General features: G+C 48.9%; 1 protein-coding gene across 1 annotated transcript; it reads right to left on the bottom strand.

The window, feature by feature from the left end:
- Nucleotides 1–650: 650 nt before the first annotated feature.
- LOC149334816 (uncharacterized) lies at nt 651–1,583 on the bottom strand. The gene has a single exon (XM_089553672.1). The coding sequence runs from the start codon at nt 1,581–1,583 to the stop codon at nt 651–653; it is 933 nt and encodes a 310-aa protein (XP_089409798.1).
- Between the last annotated feature and the right edge of the window lie 11,793 nt (nt 1,584–13,376).

Here is a 13,376-nt window from a genome sequence, read left to right as displayed (position 1 = left end):
GCGGGGAAACCCGCTGTCTCTTAGCTCGCCGACATCTGTCGGTACAGCCTGCCTTCCCTTCTCCGACCTCGGAGAGGGAGCATTGAAGCGGGCCGCTGGTGCCGATCCCGGCAGTTGGCGGTGCGGGCTTTGCTCGTGGGAGGTATTTCGCTCCTCCGCGGGCGTGTCGGCCGTGCGTTCTGACAACGATCTCGTTGCAGTCGGCGGGTCGACAAAGGGCCTCAGTGGGGCGCACGGGCTCTCCCGATATCCGCCACAGGCGATGTCTACAACCAGTCCAGTTTTCGCCAAGAACTCTCGGCCTAGAATAACTGGCACTGTGAGACCAGGCAGGTGAACGAAACGCATTCTGCGCACACGCTGATCCCAGCGCACTGCGAGGCGAACGTCACCACAGGACCGCACTTCTCTGCTAGCTAGCTGGAGTGGCGTCCTTCGCTGTCGCAACCGAACGGATCACCGCCGGAGCTGGGAAACGACCTCGTCTCCTATTAGCGAGATGCTTGCCCCCGTGTCCAGCAACGCCTTAAAGGTTCTCCCCGCAACTGCGAGGTCCATGAAAGGAGCAGGCGCGTTAGTTGGTTCTCCAACTTTGAATGCGGACGTGACGGGGATGGGCTCCCAAGCGTTGTTAGCCTCCGCCGTTGCTGCTACCGGCGGCCTGCCTCGTTTCCCGATATCAAGGGGCAGTTTCTGGCTATGTGAACACTCTGGCCACAATTAAAGCAGCGCACAGATCTCCATGCTTCTCGCTGCGACGCTCGGGGGGTCTCAGTGGCACCTCGGCCATCCAGCCGTACACGGATCTCCGTGGGTGCTTTCTGAGCAGGTGTGGGCTTTTGTGGCTGTACCCCGCAGATCTCCGGGGGTTGTGTATCAGCACTCCACAGCCCGTACCTGTAGGGATCCAGAGCACGATCGGATATTTCGAACGGCATCCGCTTGTTCGTGAACGCACCTGCCATGGGAGTGATCTCACCCCTTAACGCTGCAACGCCGCTCCAGGCACACCTTGGCTCGAGGCACTCCTCAGCCGGCGGTGGGGGCCGGTATTTACGGGCCGCTGAAATTTGAGCCTGGACTCGGCGCGCTTCAATGGCAAGCTCGTTCAAATCGCTGCATCTGCAGCCCCTCAAGTAGAGGGAAAATGTCGGATGGCTCTGTCGGATGACACGTTCCACTCGCTCCGAACTCGGAGCTCCTGGGTCTGCATATTCATAGAGCTCTTGCATCGCTCGTACGAACTCGACAAGCGATTCGTCCGGGGCCTGTGTCCGCAGTTCAAGCTCTCGTCGCATACGCAGCTTGTAATCGTATGGAAGGAACTCCTCCCTGAACAAGCGTCGAAAATCAGCCATGTTGCCTGCTGTGTGGCCAACCAACTGGTACCACCGGGCGGCTTGATCAACGAGTGCGACGGGGAGAGCTCGTCTCAGAATCTCGCTCTCGCTCAGGTCACTCGCTAGCTCGTACCGGCGCAGGACCAGCAGAAAATCATTCGCACTTTGCTTGTCGCTGTAGCCCCTATAGTTCGGTATCGGCACTCCGATCCGAGGGCCGGGCGAGCGCGCTAATTGCAACATCTGCTGCAAAGCGTTAGCGAGGACGTTTGCGATGTTCTCTCCTTCCCTTGACACACTGCGCGCTCTTCAGCCACCTGGCTGGGTGCGCGTCCCACATTTGCGGGCGTAGTTAGAGCGGGACCAACTGGCCAGCTTTTGTCTGAGGCGGGAAAAGGGTTGCCTTCGCCAACTGGCGGTGGGTTGTAGTGGTGCTCGGGACCTCCCGGAGCAAGGTGCGCTGCGTCACCCTCTGCCATCTGGCGGGGAGCGCTGCCCGCATCTGCGGTCGTCGACGCAGTTAGACCACCTGGTCTTAATGCGTGCGCAGGAGTTGAAAGGAGCGAGTAGCCGACGCCAACTGGCAATGGCTCAACGAGCAGTCCAGGATCTCCTGGGTGGAAACTCGGTTTGCGAACCGCATCTGCGGACGCGCCTGAGACGTAGCGGAGCGTTTGGAAGCCACTGACACCTGACTTTGGCTTTCCTTGTTGGCCGGGATCTCCCGGCGCGTAACCAGTTGCGCGACCCGCATCTGCGGGAGCGCCTGGGGACACGTTCAGCAGAACGGAACTCCTGTAGCCACAGCCATCTGGCTGCTCCAGCTCGGAGTATTCACCAGGAACTCCTGGCGCAATATTTCGGACTCCAGCCGCGCCTGCGGCTTCATGCATAGCGCCCGACGGACCTTGCGCTACCGCATCCGCGGTCGGTTTAGATGTGGCCACGGAAACGATGCTCGAGATCTCCCGTGCTTCGCCGCATACATCAGCCAACATCATTAGGTCCGGCAGCCCGTAGCGCGGGCTGGTCATGCTGTTCTCAGTCAGCTAGCACCCCACCTGGAACTCCAGAGGGGCCCCACGTTGGTGCGCCAAAATGTGGGGTTACTGGCACGGTTTGGGCCCTGCACTCAGAGCCAACGCCACTCCGCTAGCTCGACCACACCTGTGGCCGCGAAGAACAACACCTCCGAGGAATAAGCCCGCAGGCAAAACCTTTAATTGGTATCTCCCAACGTCTTTCCTCGGTCGCGTGCAGGCAGCAGCGGCAGGCAACAGGCACAGGACACAGGCACAGGAGACAGGCACAGAGCAGTTCAGGTCACCTGGGCCGCCGCTGGTGTCGCGTCCGCTCTCTCTCAAGGCTCGGTGTCAACTCTCCGTCTGACTATGCCCGTGTGCGCGGCCAGTGCGGCCGCCGAAACCGAGAGGGGCGGGTAAGGAGGGCTGCCCACGTGACGACGCGTAGTCGCGGGCGCCTCCCCTCCGCTCCCTCCGCTGCTGCGCCTAGTCGGGGGCCACTAGAGGAAGAGCCGCGGTAGGCCACGAGAGAGAGAAGGGTGCTTGCGGCGGGTGAGGGGCAACATGAATCGCCACAACTTATACCATCACCTCCATACCACACGCTCAGGCAACCAAATGTAGTATGCAGTGGGTACGCGTGGTTGATTTCATAGAATCGATAGAACTATATATAACATGTAATATCGATACGGCTATCAATTGAACTATCAATAGAACTATCGAAAGTACTATCGATAGTACTATCGACACTACTATCGAAAGAACTAACTATCGATAGTACTATCGATAGTTTTGCATCACTATTCCACACTCCCGACATGGCACCAGGATGCCACACTTTGTTGAAACTATCAAGTAGGGTTTGCAAAGCAGCCCCTTCCAAGTTACGGAATATGAATTTAGGTACGCCGTCGTGCCCGGGAATAGTGTCCGTTTTGAGACGCGTTCAATAGAGACCAAGAGCTCTAGCATGATTACGTCAGAGGTAATCTCACCGGAGGGCTGTAACCGATAAGCCAGGAGGTGATGTAGTGGCAGAGTCATGCTGTGGAAAAAATTGGTTTGGTTTATGGGGTTTAACGTCCCAAAGCGACTAAGGCTATGAGGGACGCCGTAGTGGAGGGCTCCGGAAATTTCGACCACCTGGGGTTCTTTAACGTGCACTGACATCGCACAGTACACGGGCCTCTAGAATTTCTCCTCCAAAGAAATTCCAGCCGCCGCGGTCGGGATCGAACCCGCGTCTTTTTGGGTCAGCAGCCGAGCACCATAACCACTGAGCCACCACGGCGGCTGGAAAAAACTGATGGGCCGTTTGTGCAAATGTTTTCTCATCCACATTCAGCGTGAGGTGAATGCTCGCTGTGTGATATGCAACCTGAGAAGGGCGCTGCATGGCGCGAAACACTCCAAAGATGTCAATTGCCTTGCGTAGAGGACAGGCGGGCACACTTTACAGCTCAGGGTTGCCCGCCTAGTCGCTTTGCATAGCAACACACACGTGTGGTAGCCCAGAAGAAGAGCGGAAACAGCCGAGACATCATCGGGGTGACGAGAAACATAATGAATCGCCTGCCGACGAAGTGCCCAGAGATTCAGGAGGTGTATTTCCGGGTTTCACTAGTCTTCTCTCACAGCAGTGGTAATAGTGTGAGCCGCGAGAACAGCAGAGAGAGTAGACAGTGCTGGAGATGTGTCGAATCTAGATAAACGATTGTAATCCCAAACAGATTCCCATGATGCTGTGTCTAAGCTGTAGCATATTGTCACGTAGTGGTGACTGTTAAAAACACACCAAACAACAACCAAAAGCTACAAAGACTCGCGGCAATATTTTCCGTAGACGTGATGGAGTGAGGGAGAGAAATATAGGTCGGTCATCACTTCACCAAGTGTCCGATTCAACCGCCCAACGAGGGTTACCGGGGTCTAACTATCTAGCGAAGTCAGGTGAATACGGGCCACTTCGTAGGCGTGTACCTCTTCTTCCCGGCATTCCTGTGCCTTTGCACAATCAAGTTTAGCGCTGCAAGCTTTCGCTCTAGTCATGTTGACACTGCGCTCTCCCATATTGCTTCACTCTCAACCGTGCTTATACGGGCGAAACGTGAGCGCTGACTGTGCCCAACGAACCCGAAAACTGAAAGCTTCCTTATCTCCGTAAGGAAGCCTTCACTGCAGTGAGGCTCTCTCATGTCATTCTGAAAGCTTTATTAGTGAGGGGCCGTAAGCCAAGTAGTCCTTGGTGCATCCTCTGAGTAAGACAGCTAGTAGCTGGCTTTATGCGTCCTTTCGTCGCTCCTGGCCCTAGAGGAGCGTTTCACCTCACTACTGCCACAAGTGTCTCCGCACACTCACGCGGGTGGCGATACGCGGCGCAGGGACACTAGCCCGGTATGAGCGCAGTTGAGCAATCGGAGGAAAAGTAGCAGCGCGGACTGTCCGCTTATGAGGGCGACCACACATAATTTTAAGGCGAAAGCCAATGTCTCATCGTTGTAAGCAGCAGTTGTCGACAGAAATGTCACGCTTTTCAGTTGGTCGAAAGGGTCGTGACGTAACAGTGCGCGAATTTCAAACAGGGCCAATTGTACTTCGGCTAGTAACCAGGCAACCAATTCAAGGGATCGTATCGTGATGCTCCAAGTAAGTGGGACTGAGCTTAGTTAGTTGCTTAATTGCTCAATTAGCCCAATTAACTTTTCAAGTCAGGCCATATAAATAAATAAAACCGAGTAATAAATTGGTCGAGCTCAGGAATCGAAACCCGCTCTTCGTTGTGTGAGACGAGCATGCTACCCACTCCGCCATGCCAGCTCGATGGTTTGGGAAGAACAAAGGTGCGTCTAGTGAATACGGTGTCTTCGCTCATTCCCATCCTCCTCCCTTCTCTTCCAGCGAGGTTTAGGTGTCCACCGAGATATGAGAGACACATACATTTCCTTTCCTCAAACACCAATTTGCCGACGAGCGAGGCATAGAACTGAATGGGCGATGGCGTTCTATGGACTCCTGGATGCGTTGAAGGACGCTGTCGCGTTCCACTCTTAGAGGCGAAGCTTAACATCTTAACCACACATCAGTGACCACACTTTAGGTCAAAAAAGTGCCCCCCTGAATTTTGACGGGTGTCCACCGAGATATGTGAGACAGTTACTGCGTAATTTCCTTTCCTCAAATACAATGTTCATTTTCTTCATTACGGGCCATCTTTGTCTTTCTTCTTCCACTCCCACTCCCTCCCTTCCTTTACGGTGCGGTTCAGGTGTCCACCGAGATGACAGAGAATTACTGCGCCCTTTCCTTTCCTCAAAAAGCGTTCAAAGGGCAAGGCATCGCGCCGAACGGGTGGTGGCGTTCCGTGGACTCCCTGGCAAGATTTTCTGCCTATACTTACAGAATGCACCAGAATAGCCCAGGACAACCCCTTGGTGGTTCTGGGTGACATGAATGCAAGACACAGCTCCTGGGGCTACATAAGCGACTCTCAAAAAGGTGCTAATCTACTTGAAGCCGTGGAAATGCTAGGTTTAGGGCTCGTCACTGATATTACCTCTCCTACCAGAACAGGGAACAGTATTAGCCGAGATACCTGCCCAGACCTCACCTTCATTAAGAACATTAATCACGCAACCTGGACTAATCTAGGGGAATCCTTGGGCAGCGACCACAACATCATAAGTCTCTCTATACCAACTGCCAGAATCAGAAGAGCTCTGGGAAATGTACACATCACGGACTGGACAAAATTCAGAGACTGCCCGCCGCCAGAAGGAGGCATTAAAAATATTCAAGAGTGGACTCAACTAATCAAAGATGCCCACTCAAGCAACACTCGAACCATCCAACGGACCGTAGAAGCACCGGACGTAGATCGCCACCTATTGCATCTATGGGAGGCTCGAAAAGGCCTCACTAAACGCTGGAAAAAGCAGCGTCTGAATAGAAAACTAAAAATACGAATAGCTAAGATTACACAGCAAGCGCAAGAATATGCTGTACAACTATGTAGACAAAACTGGTCTGAGTTTTGTGCTTCCCTGAAAGGCACTCTAAGCACAGCCCAGACATGGACCATCTTAAGATGCATGCTCGACCCGAATAAGGCCAAATCAGTTACCAGCCGAACTCTCCAAGCAGTTGCCCATAAGTTTCAAGGCACAGACCAAGACCTCGTAACAGCCATGCATCGCAAGTACATAGGAGACCACACCCCTCCATGCACGCTGACCTATGAAGGACAACAAAATCCAAGCTTAGACGCCTCCATAACGGTATCTGAAGTTTATGCTGCAGCAAGAACAGCTCAGCGGAACACAGCACCGGGCGGAGACAAGGTTACCAACGCTATAATTCGAAACCTCAGCAACGACCATCTGAAAGACCTAACAGAATACATTAACAAGGAATTATGGGAGAAAGGCCAGGTTCCAGCTGAGTGGCGCCATGCGGACATCATTATGATTCCAAAGGCCGGGAAACCCCCGGCAGTAGAGTCCCTCCGCCCAATCTCCTTAACCTCCTGTCTGGGCAAACTGTATGAAAGAATCATACACACCAGACTCCAGAACTATATAGAAGATAACAACTTTTACCCCTACACTATGGTGGGATTCCGAAAAGGTCTCTGTACACAAGATGCCTTCCTAAGGATTAGCGAAGAAGTGATTAATACAATACCCACCCACGGAGAAAACCTTCTTTTAGCCCTGGATTTAAAAGGAGCCTTTGACAACGTCTCCCATCAGGCTATCCTAGAGGAGCTGAGTGGTCTAAACTGTGGAGAGAGGATATTTAACTACATCAAGGCTTTCCTCTCCAACAGAACCGCCACCATAGGCATTGGTGAAGTCCGTTCTCATCCCTTCCCCATGCCTAACAAGGGTACTCCTCAAGGGGCTATAATATCCCCCCTCCTCTTCAATATTGCCATGCTAAAGCTAGCAAGAAAGCTTCAAACGCAGCCCGACATAGGCTACACGGTCTATGCCGATGATATAACTCTATGGGCCACACACGGCTCCTTAGCCCAAAAAGAAGAAGCCCTACAAGAAGCCATACACAGGGTTGAAGAATTTGCTGCGGAAAGTGGTTTGGAGTGTGCCCCGGAAAAGTCTGAGGTCATTAGACTCCACAAACTCCCTTACACATCCCCAGGAGAAGTTGAGCTTTTCCTGGGAGGACGCAAGATTAATGAAGTGGACAAGATCCGGATACTGGGGCTCTGGCTTCAAAGTAACCTCAGATCCGACCATATGATCAGAATCATCAAAACAACAGTTAATCAAATCTCAAGAATGATCCGCCGCATTACCTGGCACCGCAAGGGTATGAGAGAAGAGGACACCCTTAGACTCGTCCAGGCCCTAGTTCTGAGCAGGATAACATACGGCCTCCCTTACCAAAAACTGGGCACCGTGGAAACCAGAGCTATCGATACAATCATAAGAGGGGCTTACAAAACTGCCCTCAATCTTCCAATAGCCACTTCTACAGAACGACTCCTAGAGCTTGGTCTGCACAACACTTTTACCGAGCTCCAAGAAGCCCTATTGGAAAGCCAAAAAGAACGCCTTCTAACAACAAATGCGGGAAGGACGATCCTGACTAAATTAGGGACATGGCCGGGGCTGGAGACAAGAGGCAGTAAAACCTCTCTTCCACTCCAAACCCGAGAAAAGATCGCCGTTAGTCCAATCCCACGTCATATGCATCATGCTCATCAGCAAGGCAGACGACAAGCGCGAGCAAAGGCACTTCAGAAACACCTAGAAAACGACCGTAAAACCGTTTACGTAGACATTGGGGCCTACCCCACGCCGGGTAAGTTCTCAGTCGCTGCGACTGACCACCAACTAAAACCGGCTCTCCAAGCTTCTATCTATGCTGAAAACCCCTCCTCTGCAGAGGCTCTGGCAATAGCTATCGCCATCAAACATAAAGACCAAAGAGGAGAGTCCTCCCACGTTATAACAGACTCCCAAAAAGCCTGCCGAGACTTTCTTAATGGCAGGCTTCCCTCAAGAGCAACACAGCTACTTGGCAATCTCAGCCAAACACACAGACTAACATGGACACCTGGTCACGAAGGACTAGCTGGAAATGAGGTAGCCAACGATCTAGCCCGAGATTTAACCCACCGGGCGGATCCTCATCCCTACCCCACGCCCATGCCTAGCACCTATGGTGACAGATTAGAATACATTCGGCTGGAGCGCAGAAAATACCCACCCCCTCACATCAAACTAGACTCCTCCGCAGCCATAGACTGGAGGAAAATTCAGACCAACACTTTCCCTAACTTGTTCATCCTACACAAGATTAGCCCCACTCAATATCAGAATACCTGCCCTTGGTGTGGAGCTTGCCCTACGCTCTACCACATATCGTGGGAATGCACAACGAAACCAAAACACTTAACTGTATCCAACCCGACATATGAGCAGTGGGAGGTGGCCCTGACCAGCGAGACCCTGGATCAGCAACTTAAGTTGGTTCAGCAAGTCCGTCAGTCAGCGAAAGCCAGTGGCGCCTTGGACTAGGGGTGCCACCCAAGTTGCTCGAGCAACCTTCCTCATTTTAAATAAAAGTTTCCTCTCTCTCTCTCTCTCCCTGGCAGCGCTACAACACGCTGTCGCGTTCCACTCCTAAAGGCGAAGCTTAAGCGTCATTAATTAGCAGTTAATTAGTATTCGGGAACAAATCAGTAATTAACCATTAATTATTGATTTGTCGTCACTTAGTAATTAGCACTCAATTACATGTGACGCCACCAGTGCCACAGAAGCAGTCAAAGTGGTGCGGAAAACACTTTCGCCTCTACGAACTTTAGACAGTCAAAGTGCCCCCTGAATTTTTTACCCGTTCTTTTGAATATGCATTCGATGAAGTGCACCTGTATCCTCCGACAGCTAGTTCGCTTCGCGACCTGGTGAATTCAGTGGAAGTGTACTCAGGGGAAGAAGTTGCGTTCACATTCTGAACCCGTGGGGCTCGCTCACATTTTGGCATTCGGCGGCGAGAGGGACCGAAATCCGCCGCCGCCGCCGACGCGTTGCTTCGTTCACACCTCCCAGCCACCACGTGGCCGCTCATGGCGTACAGAGGTATGGTCTGAAAAGGCCATAAATCGACGCTGTCTATGTAGCATAAGCGTATGCATGCTTACGTACGCTAAAAGCAGGTATTCTGCGGGACGTTACGCCATTTCCCAAATTCCTACTTTTAGTACAGCCTATGCAAACAGGGACGGAATGGCATGTAAACAGCGACGCAATGGCATGTCGAGACGATTATGTGGTTATTCCCTTTTCATCTGGATGGCGAGTTTTACGCTCACCTCAGCGTAGTAGCGCCATCTGGTTGTTAGAACGGAAACAATTTTCTGTCAACATACCAATGGTTCTCTTATTTATTTATTTATTTATTTATTTATTTATTTATTTATTTATTTATTTATTTATTTATTTTTATTTCATAAATACTGCCGACTGCCCTTTGGCGGTCAAGGCAGGAGTGCACAAAGAAAAAAATAATAAAAATTACAAAGTGGTAACAAGAAAATAATAGCAAAAAAGGGCGATTACAGTACGAGGACAGAATTCAATAAGACCAATGGGAAGCAAAAAAAAAGTACAGGCAAATCATCCGACGTCAAACAGACTAAGTGAACACAATAAAAACAAGGAAACCGAAATACACTGTGTACTATAGACGCTACTGCGATACATGAGCCGAAACAGCAGACAAGAAAGATTCTGAAGATACCAGGTTGGTGATATCGCTTGGCAGTCGGTTCCATTCGGAAATGGTGCTTGGAAAGAAGGAACAAGAATATGCTTTTGTTCGGCATCGTGGCATCAAGATAGTCCTTTCGTGTTTGTTACGGGTGGGGCGTGTTGTGTTGTATTGCATGTAACTCTGAAAATTCAGTTTTGTTTTATTATGTATGATATTGAACAACATTTTTAGTCGGTGCTGCTTGCGACGGGATTCAAGCGTGGGAAGCCCAGATCTGTTGAGCAAATCAGATACCGAGACCTGCCGACCATAAGAGTGGTAAATAAACCGGTGTGCTTTCCTCTGGATGCCTTCAAGATTTTTTATATCCGTTTTTGTGTGCGGATCCCATACAGCGTCGGCGTATTCGAGCACTGGACGCACAAGTGATGCGTATGCTGTCAGTTTAGTTTTGCTCGTGCAATGCTTTAGGCGGTGCTTTAATAATCGAAGTTTTTTGGACGCTGCTGAGACAATGGACTTGATGTGTACGCTCCAGTTCAGGTTGGATGTCATGGTTACCCCAAGATATTTCACCTGAGTCACTGAGCTGATCGGAAGGCCATTGATTTTGTATGTGCATTGTAGCGGTTGTTTCTTTCGTGTTACTCTCATTTTTCCGCATTTTGAACTGTTTATACCCATTTGCCAAAAACAACACCAGCTGGAAACTGCTGTTAAGTATTCGGCTAGGAGTGTCTGGTCTTCGACTAGTAAGTAAGTAAAGTAAGTTTTTTATTTGGGACAAAATTTACAAAAAATTCTGTCCTGGGTGAGTAGGCTAAAGGCGGTTTCCCGCCTGACGAGGCCATCCCACCCTTGACAGCAGAGGCAACTATTTACAGGGTTTGAAGACGCGTGTAAAAAGTACATACAAACAGATTGCAACAGTGTAATTATAGACAACGCATTTAAAACATGTATGCACAACATATTTGCAAGAGACAAAAAAAGATACAATAGGTTGAAATACAAACAAAGAAAATGCCAGCTTACGTACATCAGAAATAAAATAAATCAGACAAAATAAGAAATAGCGTAATTACATTTACACATTTAAAATAATATTTACATTTGGACAAAAAAGTAGGATACATATGATGCATGGAAATTTCACCTATACCTCCATAAGGTACATAAGTTTCATTGTTTTCTTTATTTTGTGTTGTGATAGATTGGCAGAGAGTATTTCAGAGATGGCAGGATATTGGTTCAAAAGTCTTGGAATTTGTGTACTCAACCTGTGGTCTCCATAGTTCGTACGTGACCTGGGTATTTGCACTGTATCTTGTCTAAGTGCATAGGGGGTAGATTTGTTACAGTATTTAGCTTCAAATGTTGACCTATCCAACTTATACTGGCGCATTATTTCGAGGGATATTTTATATTTCATTAGCTTACTAATATCCAGTACACCGTAAGTCTTCAAATGTGGAGAGCAATTTTCCATTTTCGGAATAATTCCAATAGCACGTATTGAACGGTTTTGAAGAGACTGTAGATAAGTCAAGTTTCTTTGCGTTGTACTTGACCATACAAGAAAGCAGTATGTTAAGCGCGAATGGAAGAGGGCGTGGTAAATTTGTTTTTTTACCGATATTGGCAAATAGTATCGTAACCTATTTAATATTCCAACAACGCGAGAGAGTTCAATTCTGAGAGCATCTATATGCTTGTCCCAGAGTAGGTTTTCGTGAAAGGTAACACCCAGAAAGCGAGTTGTCGTGGCTTGGTTTATGACACTATTTCGGAATTTTAAATAGAAGTTATTTTCTCTTTTGCTGCCTTTAGGTTTGAAAATCAGGTATTTTGTTTTTTTATGTTTAGGTCTAACACACATGAACTTAACCACGATTCTAAATGGCGAAGCCATTAATTTGCTGTTTTAAAAACTGAGCTTTCGTCGTAACCTGAAAAAAATACGTTCGTGTCATCTGCATACAATACGATTTCAGAGCAGCCTGGGATGTTTACAATGTCATTGATATAAAGTAAAAATAATGTTTGGCCTAGAATAGATCCCTGCGGAACTCCGTATTTGATAGCATCTTGGTTAGATCTGGTATCATTTATTTTTGTGTACTGTTCCCTGCAAGATAAATAACTTTTTATGAGCATGTGTGCTGTACCTCGGATTCCGTAAAACGGGAGCTTTGTTAGTGGTATGTCATGTTGGACATAATCGAAGGCTTTCTTGAAGTCCAAAAATACCCCCAAGGTAAGCTTTCGTTTTTCCATGTTATCAAGGATTCTTTCTTTGATGTAGAGTAATGCAGTTTCTGTTGTTTTGTTCTTCCTAAAACCGAACTGCTCGCTTGTAATTAAGTTATGTAGGGAAAGGAAAGCGGTTAATCTTTTGTTTATTATGTGCTCGGGGATTTTGGAAAACACCGAGAGAACTGAAATTGGCCTATAGTTGTTCAAGTCATCGACCGAGCCACCTTTGTGAATATCTGAAACGCGTGCGATCTTCATTTGGTCGGGAAATATCCCTGTTTGAAGTATACAATTGCATATATGCGTGAAAACAGGAGTTATCAGAGTAGCTACGGCTTTGAGGGGGGCAACTTTAATATCGTCAGGGCCTGCTGCGCACTTTTCCTTCAAAGACATGATTATGTTAAAAACTTCTTCTGGGGAAGTTGGGGCGAGAAATATTGTTTGAGGGCATTGTAATGTTATGTATTGTTCACATGGAGTTGTAGTACGAGAAACATTTGGGGCTCCAGCTTCTAGAAAGTGGGTATTGAAAAGATTTGCAACATTCTGGTCAGTTAATCCTTTTGTGGGGAACAAAACTTTTCTTTCAGGACTGCCTGGTGAAATCATTTCCCTTATGGTTTTCCAGATTAACTGCGCATTGCCAACAATACTTGAGAATTTGTTTTCATAGTATTCGCATCTAGCTTTCTTGATATCGGCAGTCACGAATTTTCTCCCTCTCTGCTCTGTCGTTGTTGATGTTGCTCTCCTTCGGTGTTGATGCGGAGTCGTAGAGGGCGGGTCTCGTGAGTGACCCTGGGGACGTGCTTCGCGACTGGTGAGTTTAGACAGGTGTGCAGGTCTTCGGATGGTGAGGCACTTGGAAGGCTTTCTTCAAGAAATTATTTATTACAAATGTATACACAACTTATTTACATATGCCGAATGATTTCGGCCTCTCCACTTTGACTAAAAATAAAACCTCAAAACTTCCACGACTCCGAACCACCGCTGGCCACCACACGGCCAA

The sequence above is a fragment of the Amblyomma mixtum genome, chromosome 7 (genome assembly GCF_055824585.1).
Source record: "Amblyomma mixtum isolate Tamu chromosome 7, ASM5582458v1, whole genome shotgun sequence".
NCBI lineage: Eukaryota > Metazoa > Arthropoda > Arachnida > Ixodida > Ixodidae > Amblyomma > Amblyomma mixtum.
This window is presented reverse-complemented; position numbering and strand designations above follow the sequence as displayed.

What these genes read in the sequence shown, in the direction of transcription:
- LOC149334816 (XM_089553672.1), bottom strand. Translation starts at nt 1,583, where the DNA reads ATGTTGCAATTAGCGCGCTCGCCCGGCCCTCGGATCGGAGTGCCGATA.